Raw genomic sequence first — 21,969 nt, 5'->3', positions numbered from 1 at the left:
TTAGAAAGACAAGATAGAATAAATGTGAAAACTCCTGCAACTGTATCATCAAGGCCATGGTGGGAAGTTTGTATAAAAAAAATAGAACCAAGACTGAACACCTAAACACTTCTCATGCATTCATATGTCCTCAGATAGCACAAATAGATTATAATGCACATGCACACACACACACACACACACACACACACACACACCATTACTGCATTGTGCCCAAGTTGGCAAACAGGAGGGGGCGACTCTGAAGTGAATGTCATGGATGAGTCAACCCAAAGAAAGAAGGCACAGCACAACAACATTGGTGGGCTGTGCTACTTTTATCCACTGCCTCGTGCCTGGACAGCATGGGGGGGGGGGGGGGGGGGGGCTTCACTCACTGCAGCCCCAGGGACACTTGGCTCTGAGTCTGGGTCTGACAGCCCCCTCTCAGACACTCAGACATGGAGAGATTCAGCAGTTGGAAGACACCACAAACTGAGTCCTTTTTACACCACCCGTTCCAGTCATTACAGCAGCCGGCGTCGGGCACCCCCCCCCCCCCCCCTCCCCAAAACCCAATCTGAGAGCTGTGCCGAAGCTGTGCTGCATTATCTACACAAGCCCCCTCCAGCCCCTCCAGGGACGAGCTCCCTTTCACATGCTGATGAGCCCAGAGATCACCCACGCTTCTATAACTGTACATCCACACATTTCGATCAGACCCCACATGCATGCAAGCTCGGGCCTTTAACCAAAGACGCACACACACTCAGTGTCACGGTGCGTTAAGGAACACGAGCCGTCACGCACAAGGCAATAAGCTTATCTGGAGAACTACGGTAATTATCATGGCGATAAAAAGGAAGAAGGAGTAGGAGAGTGGGAGATAGCGGATTAGAGGAAGTGAAAGCTGGAAGACAGCGTGGACAGTGGAGGGGAGGAGGAAAAATAGATGGATATTAAAAAGGGGGGGGGGGCAAGGAAATTAGGGGATCAAGGAGGACGAGAGGGCGCAAGAAATGAGAAGGAGAGGCGATGGAGAAATGGGGTTGAGCAGCAGGGAATCAAAGCAAAGAGGACAAAGTGAAGAGAGAGTTATGTTTTATTCTCAGAAGAATGTTTACGTAACATTTCAGAATAAAAGCACACAGCGCCACAACATGAAACAATATAATCTCATTAAAAAACAAACAAACGGTGTAAAAGAATAGCTTCTAAATCTGAAGCTAATAAAGCCCACTCATGGAAAATCATGTCTAATTGGAGCAGTAAGTTCACATTAACATAAGACATAACGGTGCCACAGGCAGGAAGTTCCATTCAGCAGTTCAGTGATCGTTAAACACAACCACAGAATTAAAGCCTTCAGGATATAAAAATTAATACTTCCCACTTCCTTGTCAACTTAGTAGCTAAATGTTAGTGCTGTCTGTGGATTAAAAATACAGAGCAAAAAAAATGTTTATTAGAACAAACTCTTGGAGGATGAATTCACTACTGTGATTATGATGATTTCCTATAATTAGGTCACCTGTATAGTAGAAATGTGAGTGGGGAAAACTGTGAAAAACAGACTGTAGATTCCCCAAATCACTCGTAAAGGGGAATCCTACAATAACCAGAATGCATTGCATGAGTCTCGTCCAATGAGCTACTCAAGGTGCACTTACAACCAGTTTGGTCAAATTTAAATCGGTTAAAATGTGAAAATAAAAGTATGAATAACTTGCACACATTCTTTTTTTGTGGACCCAGCATCAAATTTCTGCTTTTAATCCATTTTGAGAGAATATATTAGAGGATTATGGTAAAAATGTCTAAGTGGTGTAACCATAAAAACTTTGTACCAAATAATTGAACGTTGCTTAAAAACAGTAAATAGTCAATAAAACACCATATCAACTAGTTTGGCATGATCTTACATTATAACTTTTATATTAAATAAAGCTAATGGAATACTATTGTTCTAAATATTACATTTAATCTGGTAACCATGGAGACCAGGAAACATTTATATTTTTAAATGAAGTCATTATTAGTATAAGTCCACTTAAATACACTGTAGGTGGATAAAACATTTAATATTTATCATTCTTTTGTGGTTACACCATTTGACATTTTCGTTCAGTCTTACTTTTGGTTAAAAAAAATGGTGCAAATGTCATTTCAAATGACATAAAACCAACAAAAATACAAACTGTAATTTGTTAAAGACATTTTTTAAATTTTTGCCCACCCTTATTTGTCACTGACCCATGTATCTTTACTGAGTCTTATTTACAAAACTTTTTTTCCTCATTGAGTCACTTTTACATTTCTCTTTAAGCACATAGATACAAAATATTAAGTCAGTCAGGTGTTAATGGGTTAGGGTTAGTTGTATCCCATGCTATCCTCATTAACTTATTATTTTACAAAATCCTGTTTTCTGTAAAAAAAAAAAAAAGTATTAATACATGAAATAACACGTTCAGATGGACAGATGGAAAGGTCATTTCATCTGAAGAAGGAATTTAGTCTCGACACATGCTGCACGTTTTAAAATGTAATTCAGAAATGTAGGTGATGTCTGAGAAGAAGTGAAATTGGAGAGGAAAAATATCATCATGTATTACAGGGAGCAGGGACTTATGGAGGGGGGGGGAGTAATGGAGAAGGAGGCGATGATAGTGCTGCACGTTAGGGGGGGGGGAGTGGAGTATTAATAGAAGTACAGGCGCATGAGGATGAAGGTTGAAGAGGGATAGACGGTGATGGTAAAATGTTGAGAGGAAGAAAATGCAGCAGGAGAAGCAATAACAGAGAAAGTGTGGGGGGGGGGGGGGGGGGGGGACATGAAGAAATGCACTTTGAATACTTGATTAGCTGTCGAGTGTGTGAGTTAATCTGAAATGATTTCTGTTAAACTGCGGCGACGCAAATCAAACGCACAAAGCCGTTTAAATATTTGAACTCATTTCCATTCGAGGAGCTACGAGACATCAAGTCAGGTCTCAGTTTAATAAAGAGATCAGATTCCCACTAATGACCTGGCATCACACAGGCCCACCAGCTTTTCATTTAACCCTCCTGTTGTCCTCAAGTCAAGGAAGGAAGGGAGGAAGAAAGAAGAAAGAAGGAAGGGAGGAAAGGAAATAAGGAAGGGAGGGAGGAAGGAAGGAAGGAAGGGAGGAAGAAGGAAGAAAAGGAGGAAGGAAGAAGAAAGAAGGAAGGGAGGGAGGAAGGAAGGAAGGAAAGAAGGAGGGAGAAAGGAAGAGAAAACGAAAGGAAGGAAGGTGGGGGGAGGAAAGAAAGAGAGAAGGAAGGAGGGAGGAAGGAAGGAAGGATGGACGGAGGGAAGAAGGAAAGCAGGAAAAGAGGGAGGAATGAAGGAAAGGAGGGAGGAAGGAAGAAGGAAGGAAAGGAGGGAGGAAGGAAAAGGATGAGAGGAAGGTGGGGGGAGGAAGGAAAAGGATGAGAGGAAGGAAGGGAGGAAGGTGGGGGGAGGAAAGAAAGAGAGAAGGGAGGAAAGGAAAGAAGGAAGGGAGGGAGGAAGGAAGGAAGGAAAGAAAGAGAGAAGGAAGGAGGGAGGAAGGAAGGAAGGACGGAGGAAAGAAGGAAGGAAGGAAAAGAGGGAGGAAGGAAGAAGGAAGGAAGGAAGGAAAGGAGGAAGGAAGGAGGAAGGGAGGAAAGAAGGAACCGTCAAAACAGACGGGGTCACAGATTCACCTGTGGATTGAAAACTTACACTAAAGATTAAAGCACTTTTTCAACATTTAAAAAAAAAAAATGCTCATTTTGCTTTCTTGCTGAGAGCATAATAGAAACACCGCTCTCTCTCATGCATCAACTATGAAGCAAAAAGCCAAGAGGTGATTACCTTTAGTTTAAAAGAAAGATCTAAAGCAGGGGTGTCAAACATGCGGCCCGTGGGCCAGATACGGCCCGTCGAGGGGTGCGATCCGGCCCACTTGCCGTCCTGTATTCTTTCCCTTCCTTCCATCTGTCCTTCCTACTTTCCTTTTTTCCTTTATTCATACATTCGTTCCTTCCTTTCTTCCTTCCATCTGCCCTTCCTTCCTTTCTTCCTTCTGTCCTTCCTTCCATCTGTCCTTGCTCCCTACCTTCCATTTTTCCTTTCTTCGTTCCTTCCTTACATCTGTCCTTCCTCCCTTTCTTCCTTCTGCTCTCCCTACCTTCCATTTTTCCTTTCTACGTTCCTTCCTTCCTTCTGTCCTTCCTTACATCTGTCCTTCCTCCCTTTCTTCCTTCCTTCCTCCCTCCCTCCCTCCCTTCCTTCTGTCTGTCTGTCTGTCCTTCCTACCTTTCTTCCTCCTTCCTTCTGCCTGTCTTTCCTTCCTTCCTTCCTTTCTTTCCCTCCATCTTTTTAATGATCCGGCCCACATGAGATCAAATTGGGCAATATGTGGCCCTTGAATGAAAATGAGTTTGACTCCTCTGATCTAAAGCATCAAGGAAGCAGTCTGCTAGCTAGTTCAAAAAGATGCAACACCTCCTCTAAAGCTAAGATGTTGTCTCTCGTTTGTTTAATCTGAACTCATAAAGGAAAAGTTTTAATAGTGAATAATGTGCTGTGCCACTTTTTAAGCACAGCCATGACCTCCGGGAGTCTTGTCCTCATTACATCCAGTTGACGGGCAAACAGAGGAGACGCTGCACAGAATAGCTGCTGCTCTGACGGATGGATGAGGAAATAATTGCAGCATGTAACTCTCTCCCCCCTAAAACTGTAAACATGTCCGTGTCAGAGTTCATCCTCCGCCTGACCTCCGATCCCAACGACAGACAGAGTGAGGCACCTGGAGAGCTGAACTGACTGCTAATAAGAACACATGCAATTAAATTATCTATTACCTATTGATACATGCTTAATATGTTATTTTAAATTCAAGACTTTGCTGTTTTATACATTAATCTATTTCAGTTGTGTAATGATAAATGATATATGTAATACTTATGATGCTTTCTAATATCCTTATTCCCTAATATCCTACTTTTTTGAAAATAATTACCTTTTTTAATGACTTAAGGTTTTGCAGAAGCAGCCTTGAAAAATATTATAAATTGAGATAATCTGTGTAGTAATGGTTTTAAATACTTATATATGGCCTCGGTAGCTCTAAATACAGTAGCATTACATTAACATATCTTTGATTCATTATAGACAATAAACTCAGGAAGAGTTAAGTTCTTAGTCAGTCGGACCCTAGTGTGTATACAGTACATGTGAATGTTATAGGATAAAACAGGAAGTATGAACAATATGAGTTTATGTCGGTATGTTGTTGTTGAGCTGTGAAAACAAACCTCCTCCTTCCAAATAAAGACTGAGTCTATCTGTATCCATCCATCTATTTTTAGTTACCAGAAAGGGAATTCAATTCTGTGTTAGTGGGAAGCTGTGGATAATTCACAATTTGCACTAAAGCAAGCGTTGAGGTTTTAATACTCAGCCAGCAAACTCCAGGCATTGTAGTCAATGGAAGAAAGTTTTCCAACAACTGTGACAAACTGTGTTGTAGCTGCGCTCTGCTGAGTCGCCTGATGAAGGAAATCTAAAGAAATTGTAAGAAATTCAACACATTTTGTGACTGCTGAAGACAAAAATAATATCTTTTTTTTCTTTTCCTGAAACACTGCAGGTTGTTTTCAAATATAGGACTTTCTTATTTTAACTTATTATAACATATTGATCTGATACAAGTTTTAGCAGCTGCTGACAGCTAATGAGTCTCACCTGATTGAATATGTTGTTTTCTTTTTGCTGCAGGTATTTCAAAAGTTCATTTTAGTCAATAATCTTTACAAAATAAAAGACTTTTTGACAAAGAAGACAAATAATAGAGCAACAACTTCTCAGGTCATAATTTAAGTGTTGAAGCCAGAAGATGAAGAGTAAGAGCAGTCATCATAAACTGCTTTGTTACACTCTGCATCGATTTGTCTCATATATAGACAATGTTGTTGTTCCCCATTGTTAATTATAGCTGCTTCAGCGAAAACATGGACTGTATCCCATTTGTACCAATTTGTCCCGTTAAAAATGTATTAACAATGATGAGAATGCTCTGAAAAAAGCACAAAGCAGAGGAGAGAGGAGAGAGGAGGCTGGCGGCTTCGCAGTGGTAATGTGAGGAATAACTAAAGTGTCAGCCCAGGAGTTGTATCATTTAACCTTCCTGTCGTCCTCCCGGGTCAAATTGACCCCGTCTGTTTTGACTGTTCCTTCTTTCCTCCCTTCTTTCCTTCCTTCATCCCTCTTTCTTCCTTCCTTCTGTCCTTCCTTCCTCCCTCCCTCCTTCTCTCTTTCTTTCCTCTCCCCTACCTTCCTCCCTTCCTTCTTTCCTTCATTCCTCCCTTCCTCTTTTCCCTTTTCCCTCCCTCCCTCCTTCCTACCTTCCTTCCCTCTTTCCTCCCTCCGTCCTACCTTCCGTCCTTCCTTCTTTCCTCCGTCCGTCCTTCCTTCCTACTGTCCCTCCTTCCTTCCTTCCCTCTTTCCTCCCTTCCTTCCTACTGTCCCTCCTTCCTTCCTTCCTCCCTCCTTTCCTTCCTTCTTCCTCCTTTCCTTCCTTCCTTCCTCCCTCCTTTCCTTCCTTCTTCCTCCCTTCCATCCTTCCTTCTTCCTCCCTTCCATCCTTGACTTGAGGACAACAGGAGGGTTAACAGTGAAAACATTTTGTATACTGTGTCTATGTCTTTATGGAAATGTCTTCTTACTAAATCGAATGTATGTGTGTCCGCCCATGTGTGCGTGTGTACATACTCATAACTACATGTGTGTATGCAGGCGTGCGTGCTCATCGACCTGTATGTGTGTGTACTTTCCTCGGGTCAGCTCGGGAGCTAACAGGTGCAGAAAAAACGCCAATCGTCGCCGAGGAGACAGACATCGACGCGGACGAGGTGATCCAGCTACCGCCAGCAGAGGAGTTGAACCTCAACCGAGGAGTGACTGATCTGGACGAAACGGCCAAGACATCTGAAGTAAACCACTCCGAAAACAAGGTAAATCATTTTTTATGATGTTTGTGAGGGGTTGTGTCCCTCTGACCAACTGAGACTTGTGTCAAATCTACTGTAGTGGTCTTTTTCCTGTGTGATGCAGTGGACAAATGGCTATTCCCAAACACAGTCTACAGTTAGCTGAGCTAGCCGCCGAGCTAGCAGCTGAGTTAGCCGCCGAGCTAGCAGCTGAGTTAGCAGCTGAGCTAGCAGCAGAAAGCTCTCAGACGTAGCGTCCATGTTTCTGGTAGAGGTGGTGACTTTGATTGACAGGTGATACTTGGTAGGGGGCGGGGTTTCAGCGAACTCGGTGGCCACGCCCACAGCGTTTGGGAGCAGAGAAAGAGGCTGATTTTTACACAACTTTGAAGCCTAATTTCATATATTTGGCGATTTTTTAATCATTCAAATTTGGCAGGGTGGTTAACAACACACTTTTCTGTGGTATGTCAAACTCAGAACACATATTTATTCTTACTTTACACGGACTTTAAAGCTTACAGGAGGTGATACACAACCTTATATGAAGCAGCACTTGAGATGACTTAGGGTCTGATTTACTAAAGGTTTGCAGGTGTAAAAAATGTGCAAGCTGATCTACTAATGAGTCGACTGAGGCTTGCATCTTTCAAATGTGCAAGATAATACACACTGTCCGCTTATTAAGTTTGCAATAATGAATATGCAATATGGGGCATTTTAATCCCAGTGTGCAAAATACAGGGAGGACAAAATGCAAATATGTTAATTTAGCACACGCATTGTGATTTACCAAACCTGGAGATAATATTGGTGATGGTAAATGCGCTTATAAATAATACATGTGAAGGGCAGGTATTAACCGGCTGTTACTGTGGAGAGGAGGAGACGGAGGCACAATGACAGAATATGCAGAGCAGGACTTTTACCAGCCGGGTTAATATTTTTGGAGTGGACTATTTTTGGTTTTATTAACAGCATTGACTTTGTTACAAATACTCTCCTCATAGCATTTTTTCTGGTAATATTTTTTTCTGTAACTCAATATGTTTGTTATTCTCTTCCACTAGAACCTCTAATTTCATGGGATCACATTTCATTTTGCATTTGCGGGCTTTCTGCTCGTCCAAACTCTCCATTAAGACACAAATCATTTAAATACTGTTGTCATTTGCCCAGTTATTTTTAGTAGATCACCCACAAAACACAAGCTAACCAAACATGCAATCTGTTGGACTACACATGCAATTTATATACCCTTTATTTGGGGTCTTAGTAAATCAAGCCCTTTGTGTCAAAGTTGGTTTGACAAATTGGGATTTTATTTCCCTGCAAGCCTTTTTTGAATGTGTCTTTTTATTATCTGAACCATTGGAGTAATTGGGATAAATTGCCAAGCATGCAGTACTTGGTTCAATGTCAAGGTCAGGCACAACAAATTAGTGTGTGTGCTGCCTCGCCTGAAATAAATAGCACCTCCGCTAATTTCAGAAGATTTAAAAAAATGTTTTTATGAAATATAATATTAGGCTTATTAAGCCTCCTTTAACCAAGAAGCTGACTTTATTCATGAATGTAAGGCATACGGTCGAGTATGGAGTGCTTTTAAATCATTTAAATGGGTTACAGTTGACTTACCAGCAGAACATCTAATATTAAAATCACGAGTGGTGCCTGCTTTATGTCTTGGTTGCCATTCCTCTTCTTTTACTCGGTTCTTATTTCCTGTCAGCTCTCTAATAAAGGCACAAAATTGGAGAAAAAAAATTGCCTGAATGTCACACTATGCCAGAATGAATTCCAGGCATGCCTAAAGCAAACACAATTTGTTATGTTAGAATAGGTCAGGGTACAATCATGAAAGATAAGTCTGTTCATCAAAATCTAGAGTCAGGTCTGGTTAAAGATTGGAGAAGCTGGCAGGAAATCAAATATCTGTTCAGTCTCTCCAGGTCAAACTGAGCCTTGAGTGTAACGGTGGATATCCAAAGTTTATACAAGCTTTCAGATTTTCTACTTTTCTTCCTTGAGGCTTTACTTTGTAGAAGACTTCCTTGAGGCTTGAAATCAAGTCTGCTATGTGTTCACTTTGATTTGGATATATGTACGGACATTAACCGCCGGTAAAACTCAAATTAACATTAAGTCTGTGTTTACAGTGTGGGTGGCATGATTAAGTCTAATAGCCCTCTGCTTGCCACTGTATTGTTTCTATTCAGAAACCATCAGCAATATGTCGGCAGCTGAGCTCCAAGACTTCTATGCAAGTCATCCGCTTTATGTGTCTGTGTTTGTGTTTGCGCGGCGTCATAGTGTTAGAGATTTGATACAGCCGTCTGCTCTCTGGCCTGTGGAAACCCGCCACCAGCAGTCTATCTATAACCCGGAGACATGCTCTCTGGCCTGTCTGGAGGTGTGTGTGTGTGTGTGTGTGTGTGTGTGTGTGTGTGTGTGTGTGTGTGTGTGTGTGTGTGTTTGGGTGTGTGAGTGGGAGTGTGAGACTGGCTGTCTGTCTCAGCTGGCTGAGTGGCACAGAAGTTGTTGTTTACTGGGATTTATAGCCGTATGCAAGGGGTGTAATTGTGTCTTTGATGGAGGCAGCAGTGGGAGGATGACACTGCATGATAAGGCCAGAGAAGGGGTATTGGGTGTTTATTAAACTGGTCTTTGGCTTGAGACCTTGGGCTCTGCAGTGAGTTGGCAACAATGGTGTATCATAATCACTTTATCATGTTTATATTCTTTATTAGTTCAGCTGCCTGGCTTTGCAGACTGAGATAGAACCATGGTGGACAGATATAGAGGGATGGTCTGGACTGGCTCCATGTGTTGTTTTGTGCCCTATAAAGACATCTTTATCATTTTGTGAAGAAATATAGATTTTAAATGTGTGTTTATCTAATTGCAGTGTTTCTTCCATTCACAGTCCATGAGGGCAGATAATTGCTTTTCATAGGCCATTAACACCTGGCATTGTTTAATGTGTATCTTATAGTACTTTGTACCATGTTTGACGATGCTTGTCTTCTTTTTAATTCTGTGCTATATTGTATTTATTGTGCGGATGTACTTGGTTTACTTCCTTTACTTCTTTTTTAAAATGTTCTAAATATTTTCATCTCTTACTTTCACAAAAGCCCTCCTAGGGACAGTTGTTGCAAATTAGCATTAGCTATAAGCACTGTGATACTTGCAGCAGATAGTTATAGACTATAATAATAATGATGTGTCTTGTGTGATCCAATAACAAGTGGACAGCTTTAAGGACTGTTGGGGTCACTTCGGGTTTTTCTGACTGGTACACAAGCTTAAACTGGTTTGATTTAATGCAAAACAACTGTACCTGTAACTGTATTTATCATTATGAGATGAGATTATAAAAGTGACTCAAACCAAGGCTCCGACTCTGATAGAACTGGCTGCTGCTATCCATCCAACTGGATGCCAAAAAACGCCCGAGGAGGTAGGTTGACCCCAGTTAATGGTGCAGACCTCACCGATAACCTGGATAAACCCAGCCGATGCTTACAGCTTCCAGCAGTCTGAGAGCAGCTTGTGTTTTGAAGAAAACCTGCAGATACAAAGGCGTTTTTCACCAGTCTGCATGGCGGCTAGCTGCTAGTTAGCATGGTTGTGTCATGCTGTGTGTAGCCACAGTGTTTCGGGGGGTTAAACTGGAAACTGCTGCTACACACATTACCCTGGCACAAGAAGACAAGTTAAGTTAAATGATTGTGAGAAATAAAAACATGATGTGTCACTCAGTTGTCCTGACTGCAGTGCTTGTACACTCACATTCATGGACCGCCATTATTTTCCGCTGGGAGCAGTAGAGTCACATGCGACACTTAGTGGTAAAGGTTGGTATTACCGGTCTGATAATTTACTTTATATTAAACCATTCACACTTTGCATTAGCATGGGTCCCGACATACATCTGGAGTGACCACTTGTGAACGGATCTCACTTCCCACGTACATGATTTTGCAAAGGTTGACCAAATGCGTTGTTGTTTTTAACCAGCAGGAGGCAGCGTTGCACATTTTCTGCCAGAAATGTAATAATTATTACCAGAAAATCAATTTCACCTGTTGCTGTGGCTTCTCCTTGTTGTTTCATACTGTAATATGACACTGTTGGTGCATGAATGAGTAGGTCCTTCTGTTTACATAGAGGGCGTCAGTTAAGTAAATGGTCCTTCAGTGTGGCCCAGGACACACTTGAGTACACACTACTAAAATAATGTTTCTAGTTTTCTGCAAACTGCTATTTATAATGTCATTTTAATTCATGTATTGTTGCTTTATACTGCACTTTAAATTTACATTGGAGGAAAAGACCTTATCAGTGTGTAACTATGGGTAATTATGTGTTCACTCCAGCAGTCTCAATTAATTGTAAATAATTAAACAGACAAGCTGTTAGGCAACACTCCAGGTCAGAGTTTATTTAACTTCTCATCAGGAGCCCAAATGAGACGTAATATGTCACCTTCGACTTCAGGCTCTCTGAAAAATACCTGTTAATTCATCCGAGACTCACCAGGGCAAGACTTCAAGACTCATTCTTGATCCTAACTGTAGACTACAAAACCAGGCCATTCAGCTGTTTAACAGTCCTTGGGTCTCATTAACATTAGAGTTATGAGACCTTTCATTACAGTATCTGATTGAAAGCAACACAGCGTGAAATCACTGAAACAATGAGCTCTCAGGAATGACCTCTGTTCTCAGGTCATTGGAGAAAGTGTGTGTAGCTGCTCTTGCACATACATGTAAGTATTCTTTTCCACAGCACATTTGTCACTCTGAACAGCTTAACAGATTAGATGGGAATGTGTGGGGACAAGTGGGGAAAGGTAGCATTGAATAAAATGTGTGAGTACATTCGTCCCCATGTGTGTACATAACTGTGTGTATATGTCCCTGAGTGGAGGGATTTGATTCACTACAGGGTTTCTCTGGAAGCTCATTAAAGGGAAAGCAGCCTGTGAATGTTAAAGTTCATTCTTTCCCTGTCAGCTCCCGTTAGACTGACAAATCCCTGGGCGCCCTGCACTCAAACGATCCCATAGGACTCGGAGAGCACACATCAATCCTACCTTGGGCTTTGTGTCCATGGTGTTGAGTCAGGACACTTACTTTTAAAAGGCATGCCCCTGGGATCAGAAAGAGTATTACTACAAGACAAATTGGAGAGAGAAAAAGCCGCACATTAGACAAGACTGCATATTACATATTTTTAAGAGGCTGCATTGTTTTTTTGGAAAGAGATGGATGGCCTCCTAAACCCGTGAGCGCTATGCAGAACTACAGAACAGACCATAAGATCAAACTGAACATAAAAACAATGTCAAAATAATCTCAATTTTATATATCCTTAAAACAATCGGATGTTTACGAGCTCCCCTGCAAAAATAGATCAGTGCACAAGTTTAGCTTTTGTTTTCTTTTTATTTGAATTATACAAAGAGAGGAGGGAAGTGTGGGTGTGTGTGTGTTCACATGAGTGAGGGAGCTTTAAAGTGAGGCTGCACAGCAAACACTTTGATATAGATTTTGCCTCTGGTCCACTTTCATATGCTGTCAGACAGGTGTAAACACTCTGATCTGAGAGTGTAGCGCTACCCGGGCTCTCTCTCTCGGTCTCTCTCTCTCCTCTCGCTCTCTCTCCGCTCTCTCTCTCCTCTCGCTCTCTCTCTCTCTCTCTCTTGCTCTCTCTCTCTCTTGCTCTCTCTCTCTCTCCTCTCTCTCTCTCTCTCCTCTCTCGTCTCTCTCTCTCTCTCTCTCTCGTCTCTCTCTCTCCATCTCTCTCTCTCTCTTGCTCCTCTCTCTCTCTCTCTCTCTCTCTTCTCTCTCTCTCTCTCTCTCTCTCTCTCTTGCTCTTGCTCTCTCTCTTTCTCTCCTCTCTCTTTCTCTCTCTCTCTCTCTCTCTCTCTCTCTCTCTCTCTCTATCTCTCTCTCTCTCTCTCTCTCTCTCTCTTTTTGCTTCCCTGTTTCTATCACTAGTGTGCCTCAGTTGTTCTGGACCCGAAATTAATGGCACAGCCGATGTATGGGGGGTCATTCCCTGATCGATAACTCAGTCCTTCCGACAGCTTGATCCATAGTAAATTCATTAGTCTGTTGTTTGATCTGTCCAAACCAGCGGCAACTTCCACTTCTTGAGACTGAAGCCAATATAAGTACTTTGAAGTACAGTGCTACCAACAGCTGCAAGACACCAAAAAAAGCCCTCTCCGACAGACTGCCGTTCAAAAAGCATCAGCCCCCCCCCCCCCCCTAGAAATACTAAGTCATCTATATGGTCTTGATCTGTAAATTCAGGGTGCTGGAGATCATTAAGACTTATAGTAGCTTTGATGTCTGCCATGTGAGCATTGATTGACAGCTGTGATTGACAGACGGCTCACCTGCTCGTCTCCCCCGGTTCAGGGTCTCACACTGAGTCAGACTATTGTCGCAATATTAGCCCAAGCGTGCAGTGCTCAGTTTTCCCAGTAACCTAGCATCACTTCCGTCCTGGCAGATGTAGTAGCGCATGTTTCCTTATTTGAAGGTCCTGGCCCCATATTGAAAAAATGGCAACTATCATAAGCAGCAACTTTGTGTTTCAAACTTGCTTAGGTGCAAACCAACAGGTGACATCACAACTACTCACTCACAGAGTACTTCAGAGTACAGTTCATGTTTTTAACCGTCAATCATTTCTAAAAAGAAGTAGGTGGAATATTATGGTTTAATCTTGACATGGTACAAACATTACCTCTATCTAAACTGCTTCTATGGATGTTTTTACTTATTGTAATACATTCAAAGTAAACAGATTCTCTCATTAATATGAATGGTACTAATATTTGAACAATTGAAATGCAAACAGAAAACATGACATTTCCACATGAAGCTCTAGGGATGCCACTGTAAAACAACCCCCCCCCCCAAAAAAAAACAAAACATGAGCACATTGCACTACAAGGTGTACATGACTAAAGTATAAATGTGTATTGCTCTGTTTTAAAGCCTTGGTAGCCATTTCATTTATCTAGTGACAATGTGAAAACCACAATAACACCATCAGTGCCATTTTCACAAGTATGATTACTCACCTGGCTTCAGGACAGTAAAGAACAATGAAGACTTCAGTGTGAGGAGGGTGCTGGGTTTGATGTGAAACGATATAAATCACAGTTTTCCTGTCTGTGTGAGTTGGAAATTGATACACGTCATGCAGCCATCGATCTAGAAAATATGCTGCAGTGCCAGGAAGATTAAGGAGTTAGCCACAGGACAATTTTCTAACATGGAATCAATATGTTTTTATGCAGTAAGCTCACACAGAACAGACAACCTGAATGTAGCTGTGGTTTGAGGAAATAAGGTTTTAAGTTATATGCTTAAAAGGATCAGTCTTGCCTGAAAAGACCAGTGAAATGTAGAAATGATGTATTTACTGAGATAAAAATATCAATAACAAATTCTAACCACAAGGCCGAAAATGGATGTTGAAAACTATTTGTTCACTTCTTACTTTGCCATCACTCTAAATAAATACTGACTCGAGATGTTCCTGAAAAAATACAATGGCAGACAAATCCGGAGGGTTTGAAGCATAAGAGTATTTTTAACATTGGTTTTGTTCATCAAAGGGATAAAGAAATAAAGGAATCCTTTTAAAATGGTATTATCTCTTGTATTATAAATGCAAATAGTTTATTTTTATAGGTAGTTTAATATTATGTAATATTGTAGACTAGCTCGAATTTATATCTTATATTTTTCTGTGTTCAGGGTTTTTTTATGTATATTATTTAATCAGTATATAGTCCCAAAATCAATCAAGCATCTCCAAAACTTTAATTGAATCATTTATATCGCATAAATAGCTTAAAATGTCATCTGCATATAATGAAACTTCATGATGATTATTTGGACACTTCATCATAAAAAATATGAGAAGTCAAAATATTTGGGCTATTAATCTCATCTGTTTTTTTTCCAAAGTAATTTTAGCTTGACTGTCTATAAAACTGTTAACTGGTTTGCTTTCAGATGCTTTACCTCATCTTATTATAGAAGTCAGAATAGTAAAACCTTCGTGTCGTCCTCCTGGGTCAAATTGACCCCGTCTGTTTTAACTGTTCCTTCTTTCCTCCCTCCCTTCCTTCCTTCTTTCCTTCCTTCCTCCCTCCCTTCCTCTTTTCCTTTCTCCCTCCCTCCTTCCGTCCTTCTTTCCTCCATCCTTCATTCCTTCCTCCCTTCCTTCTTTCCTTTCCTCCTTTCCTTCCTCCCTCCTGTCCTTTCCTTCCGTCTTCCTTCCTTCCTTCCTCCCTCCCTCCCTCCCTCCCTCCTTTCCTTCTTTCTTCTTCCCTTCCTTCCTTGACTCGAGGAGAAGAAGTCAGAATAGTAAAACCAATGCATTTGTGTTTTTTTATTTAGAGAAACCGAATTGAAAATGATGGTTTCATAACATTTAGTTCATAAGCACTATATAAGTTTTAAACTCATATAAACTCATGACCTTTGTGGCGGATCCACACAAACACTCCCATGGCCCTTCATCCTGGCTGTCTCCTCGGCAGCCTTACAGGACAGAGACTTATCTTTTCAATACTCCTCACACACAAGCGGGTAATGAAAACGCAGCCTCTCGATTTTTCACTGACTGTAAACTCAATGGGTCTGTGTGAGAAAATCGCTTGACCCATTTATATTGGAGAGACTGGTATCAAGTTTTTTCTCTGCGGGGGTTTGTTGCCGTCTGATTGAATGATTTGCGGAATGATTTGATCTCTCAAAAATTGTGTCCGTGTGTTTGTGTGCGTCGATTTGTAAAGTTTGGATATAACTTTGAACTGCCAACCAGGAAGGAGCCATAAACCTGTCATTGTACAGATCTTATCATTTTAGCCTTACTCATACTTATCCATATCTACTATCATACATGCATACGTGTATATATACATAGATATCATGGTTATCTGGGAATGTTGTGACCTGGTTTCATCTCATGTAGGAGAAAGTTCACCCTCAGCTTTGCACATGGGAGTGCAAGTTTGAGTTATTAGCTGATAACAAAACCACAAAAACCTTTTGACCCCGACAGAGTTGAGTCAGTCCAGGATTGGTGAAGTTACGTGAAAGTAAAGCCAAATATTTCTTGGGCTGCCCTTTTTTTGAGTTACTCATCGTCTCAAATGAGCATACTGGCTTTGTGTCTTTCCTTTCTCTTTCTCTGTCCATGCATCTATCACTAGACTTTCCACATCATTAGGCTTCATCTTGTGCTGATGTTCAGTATCTCTTTTTCCAGACTGGATTGTATTCATGTCAAAAATATAGAAGTATTCACTGCAGAGGTCTCTCATTGAAGATGTAAACCAGCATTTTCCACTGCCATGTGCTTATCTCTCCACTGAGATCAGAGTATGAGAAATGTTTGACCCAGAAAATCTGGTCGTACAGCTTTTATGGTAACTTAATGATTATAGCTCAGTTATGGATATGGATTGTTCCTCATTAATCCTTAAATATACTACTTGTGTTTACCCATGTCTAAAAGTGGAGGTTTGATTTAGGGAGCTTTCACATCAACAGTAGTTGGCGCGCACTAAACAGTCCAGACCAAAAGTTTGTTTTCATTGGTGTGAAAGCATCAATCGCACTCGGGTGTGCACTAAATCAAGCGGACTGAGACCTCCAAAAAGAGGTGGTCTCGGTCAGCTTGACTCCACTTCAATTGCCGATCTACCGGAAGATGTGGGAACGTCAATCGGACCAATCCTGATTCGTTTGCAGGTGTGAACACGGACCACACCGCAGCCTGTATGCTACATAGTAACAATTTTACTGCCTGGTGCGGACCAAATAATCAAACAAGTGGTATGAAAGTGCCCTTAACCCTCATATTCAAGCTTGATACAAGCCTGAGTACTTCCACCCATCTCCAGACCAAACCCACACATTAGTGGATCGCACTTCTTCTAGACACAGGAGACAGAGCCCTGCTGGTTTTCTATTCTAGCAGATAGTTAAGTGCACTCACCTGGATTTACTGGCCCTAATCAGGTCCTGATTAGACTACTAGAATCAAAACCAACAGTGCAGGGTCCTGAGGACACCTACTGAGAACCATAGCTTTAATTAGGAAGACATTTAAATGAATGTCAGCAACTGCGTAACTGTATGTCATCATTAAAAATGAATGAAGTAACCATCAGCTTTGGAAACAAGAAATGACATTTAGAACAACTTGGACAGGAATAACAACAATGGCTGCTGTGAAAGAGCAACAGAGCAGATAAGGTAATACGAGGACAAAGAAATTAGATTTGTTTTTTGTTGAAAACCTTATCTAAAAGGTAACCCGGCCATTTCACAGCTTCTTGGTCACAGCTGCCTTGTGTTGAACATGTTACCAATGAGCTTTTTCATACTGGGAAGCTCAAGGCCAATAAGATGCTTTGTTTTTCTGTGAATATAAACTTTTTGTCTATAAGACCTTGGCAGGATGTCTGAAAGTGACTGCAATGCGTTTTAATGCTTACTCAATCGATGCTTAAATGGTAACCTGATGGATAGGTTACCATTAAAAGTATTCTCAAGAGAGAGTGAAGACATACAGCTCTTCGATTTTGCTCAAGCAGTGTCTCTAACCTTGTGTCTACTCGATGGTCTGGGGTTTTTCAAAAGAATATCTGAAAAGTGTAAGAGTTCACCCACTAAAGTTGGACTGAAAAAATAAATTATTATAATCTATTACTTTAGTTCCCTGGCTGATTAGCTTAGTAAGCAATTGTCAGTGATGTCAGCTGCAAAGAAAATACTTAAAAAGGTTGATTGGTCAGTTAAAATTGTTTGCTCATCACCAAATAACAGAGATCAATACTGCATTTATCTTCCTATGCAATTATATAAACCTGCAGGGTATTTTCAGAAACAGGCTTTGAATACAACATTGATTGCATCATCTCTTGAGTTAATATGTCAAAACTTCTTAGAGAAAGTTTGCCTCCTTACACATTCAGAAAATATGTTGCAAGATCAGCATTCATTTGGAGTCTTATATACCTGCCAAATAAATGTCCTTTTTGCTCTGATTTGTTGTCCACTAAATCCTCAGGGAGATATTTGCCTCTTGAGATGTGAAAGGCTCCACTATGTTTTAAAGGCTATAGTCACTAACTTTGTCTGCCTTATAGTGCAGTGAAGGTAATGTTCAGTGGACTTTTAGACCCTTTTTTTTGTTAAAAAAGCATAGACTGTATAAAAAAAATGGACGTAACATCCGTGACGTCACCCACTGGTTTGTGGACTGCTGCTCGGAAGCCAATAGCTTCGAATCTAGGCAGCGCCATCTTGAAAATTGGTCAATCAACCTGTCAATCAGGACGTAGCCACGCCCTAATGCATACCCTGCTTTATCGTCAAATATAAAATCAGGGAGGCCAAAATGTCCCAAATGAACATCATACTGCATTGAAGAAGGCTTTAAACTAGCGATTGAGACCATAAACACATTTTGAGAACGCTTACTGAGGTTAGAAATCAAGTGAGAAGTTGGTGAATTCTCCATTGACTTGTATAGAGACGGTCGCCCCCTGGTGGCCTTTTGATAGAATGCAGCTCTAAGTTACTTCGGCGTTGGCCTCATATCAGAGGACCTGAACTCCCCGCCTGGTTGAAAGCTGCTCCCTGCTATGGCTGAAAACTATGCTATGAACAAAACAATGAAGCTGTGGAGTTAAAAGTCACAACCATGCAAGATGAACTGCAGAGTGTTAGTGATAATCCTCTATGGGTTCATCACTATGGGCGACCTCTTTCAAGTAGTCTTGTGATCCACTGTGAAAAAAATATTCACTTAATTAATTTATTCATAGATGCAGGGAAACTTAACCAAAGCTTCATATGAACATCCTTCACCTGGATGAGACCATCTTTAGTACTAGTGTGTTACTGAATAATGTCTGTTAGAGTTGATAGCATGATCCGATATTATCATCCAAGGCTTCTCTCAAGAGCTCTTTAATAAAGATGTAAATCTGAAAGCTGAGGCTGTCGGCTGTGAAGGAAACCAGACCGTGTCTAACCTCTTGGTGTTTTATTGGCTGAATATGTGTGGGTCCGTCTGTGTTTGTGGGTGTGTGGGTGTGTGTGGGAGGGGGCCGACTGTTTGAAAGACAGAAAGCAGTTAACGTAATCACAGCTGGAGGAGGAGGAATAAAGACTTCCTTTATCCTGTGTCATCTATCTTTAGTTTCCCTTACTCACTTTCCCTTTTCTTTTCCTGCCTTCAACTTTCTCCCGAGCCATTTCTTTTTCTTCTGTCCCTCGAAGAGTATAACGAGAGGCAACAAGATAAAGGAAAACTCCAGCTGCCCACTAAGAACCTGTATTAGCATGTGTATGAGTGGGAATTAGATGTTAATAGCGGAGTTTCCCTCCGGCAGACTCAAGCAGTTATCATGAGGAATTTCTTTGGTATGCCGTTTTTCTCCACCTTATTTAACTCCCTCGCTCAGTTTGAATATTCTGCTCTGCTGTCTTCTGTAATTGGCTTTGATTGTGGTAAACAAGTTTAGCACCCAGTGCACACGCAGCAAGCCTTGTCTCTCATTCTGTACAGTAAACACTAAAAAACAGTGTTTGAATATGCAAGTCCTGGCTCAGCAAACTGAGAAGGTCTGCTAGTGTGTGTTGGTGCGAAGCTGCACATTAGCATTCATATTAGATTCAATCCTTATCCTCACTTTTTGTCTCCCAAAATGAAAATCGATCATTGAGTGTAATTTTCATTCATCCATCCATCATCTGAGTTAATTTACTCAGTCATCCAACCCCACATGAAAAGAATAAGATAACTAACTTAGAAAAATGATGGATCTCGTCATTACGCTGTGGCATTTTCTATCGATGGACTTTTTATTTCCCAGTACCCGTACACAGAAGGTTTACAAATGAGGTAAACTTCATCCATCTTCAAAAAAAAAAAAAACTATATTTTTCTGCCCTTTTTACACATTCTCTCTATGGGGTTTTTTTTTCCCCTCCATCTGCTGCAACCTTTCCATGCTCGGTCATTCGTTTTTTTGAGGAGGCACTCCAGGCATCACCCAGTCCCTTCACAGCTGTTTAGGCCCACTTCACTGTGGCATTTTTTGAATTATAGTGACAAAGCAAGGTGACATATTTCAGTAAAAAAAAAAAAAGGACAAAATTCACTGCTGACTTGTTTTACACCTGACAAATGTAAGGGAATTACTCGCTTTCCTTTTCAGCTCTGGTTTGGTTTTACCTGCCTGGTCCTTGGACTTCATGTTGTCTCCCAAATATCTATAATCAAAATGAAATGAAACCCAACTCCTGGGAATAACATCTCTTACTTTAGGTGCAGATTCTAGTCTTTTCCTCACCTTGGTGTCTTTGATGCTGGAGAAGTAGCATATTCTTTGCTTGTTTTGCTGAAAAGAGCTGTACCGAGGTGGATATGACCTTTGAGATTCACCAGTAATACAGTCATTGTCCCAAAGTAATAAGCTAAAAGAAGCACAAAGCAGTGTAGAGCTGTTAGGTTTGATGTTGACTCTCACTGGGTTTGATACTGCAAGTGAAGTTTTTACACTACAAGCAGTCATCTTTATGTTTTCAATCTTTAATTAGTAATTTTTCACTTTATCTTTAGTGCTAAATGCTAACTGCACTACCCAGATATTAACCCTTTCATGCATCGTGGTCACTACAGTGGGCAGCTATTCAAAAGCTGCTTTCTCATACATATGCACAATGATGGATTTTGATGCATAGTTGCACTTTAGCCAACACAGTGGACACTAGTTCATCATGTTTACTGTTTTTAAGTTGTAAGTTTAATTTGTTTGTCATGCCAAAAGAGAAATAGAAAAATAAAAAAGGAAACAGATCCTGACTGAGGTTATCATAATTCATGCATGAAAGGGTTAAAGATCCAGCCTGTTAAATGTACTTATCCCTTCCTCCCTTGATATGCTGCTGATAGTGATGCTGGATGTTATGTTTACAATAGTTGGATTTATATTGAGTGGTTAAGCTTAAACCAAGAATCAGTTGTATTAAATATTAAAGCAGACTTGTATTTATAGAACAATGTCAGAGATTACTCTTCAACAGTATTTCAGGGTGGGATGGATTTCTTTTCCATCTGTTTTGTATATCCTGCTGCCGCTGACAGTCTATTTATGTCTGTCTTTCTTTTTCCGTTTCTCTATAATTGAGAATACTTCCTGTGTCCACAGCGCTTGAATGAAAAGCATGCCATCCTCTCTCCTTTTTTGTTTGAGCACTGAATCATCTTATCCACTCTTCCAGTTAGCGAACCTGCACCATTTGCCTGACTGCGCTCGCTGGTTGAAAGCTACCGCGGCGCTCCTGTTTAGCAGTATCCTACTTAACAGGCGTGGAGTGTCGTCTCAGGTGGTTTTAAGTTGCTCCAATGAAAGATAGTTGTGATGTGTCTGTTTTAAAGAGGCACTTCAAGAGAAAGTGAGTCTGTTTTGTGGGGGTCTTGCATGTTTTTCAGGAGTGTCTGCCAAAAGAAATTACACACTCACACTCTTTCTCTCTCATACAGATAAACACACAGCTACTAGAGACATCTTCTTGCCTTGCCATTCATTACACGATGGCACCAAACAAACCTGTCAACTTGGATAATTTCCTCTCATTAACCTAAAAGATCCCACTCAGACAGGCCATCAGTCATACATACCTCGCATGGAGAGTGTCGCTGGGTCTGACTGTTGTGCACACATCACAGTCTGCGTGTCACCAGAAGGTGCTTAAAGAGAGACAGATGGTGAAGTGTGTTGGCATGGATTCCTGAAGGCGGGTTCAGGTTCAATTTAATCAGGTGTCGACTTGTTTGCCGACCCCATCCTGCATGGCGACTACAGTCACTTTGAAGCACTTTTCATCCTCTGTTATTGATGTAACGTAGCTTGGATTCAGTCAGCGACTTAATTGTTCACTTGGCAGC

General features: G+C 41.0%; 1 protein-coding gene across 2 annotated transcripts in view; it reads left to right on the top strand.

The window, feature by feature from the left end:
* The window catches only part of nos1apa (nitric oxide synthase 1 (neuronal) adaptor protein a), a 242,419-nt gene that overhangs the window by 157,179 nt on the left and 63,271 nt on the right, over positions 1-21,969 (top strand). For both annotated transcript variants that reach the window (XM_053321855.1, XM_053321856.1), the window contains exon 7: positions 6,815-6,984. In XM_053321855.1, coding sequence (XP_053177830.1) covers positions 6,815-6,984 — 170 coding nt within the window. The remainder of the gene's footprint in view (positions 1-6,814; positions 6,985-21,969) is intronic.

The sequence above is a fragment of the Scomber japonicus genome, chromosome 7 (genome assembly GCF_027409825.1).
Source record: "Scomber japonicus isolate fScoJap1 chromosome 7, fScoJap1.pri, whole genome shotgun sequence".
Lineage (NCBI taxonomy): Eukaryota > Metazoa > Chordata > Actinopteri > Scombriformes > Scombridae > Scomber > Scomber japonicus.
This window is presented reverse-complemented; position numbering and strand designations above follow the sequence as displayed.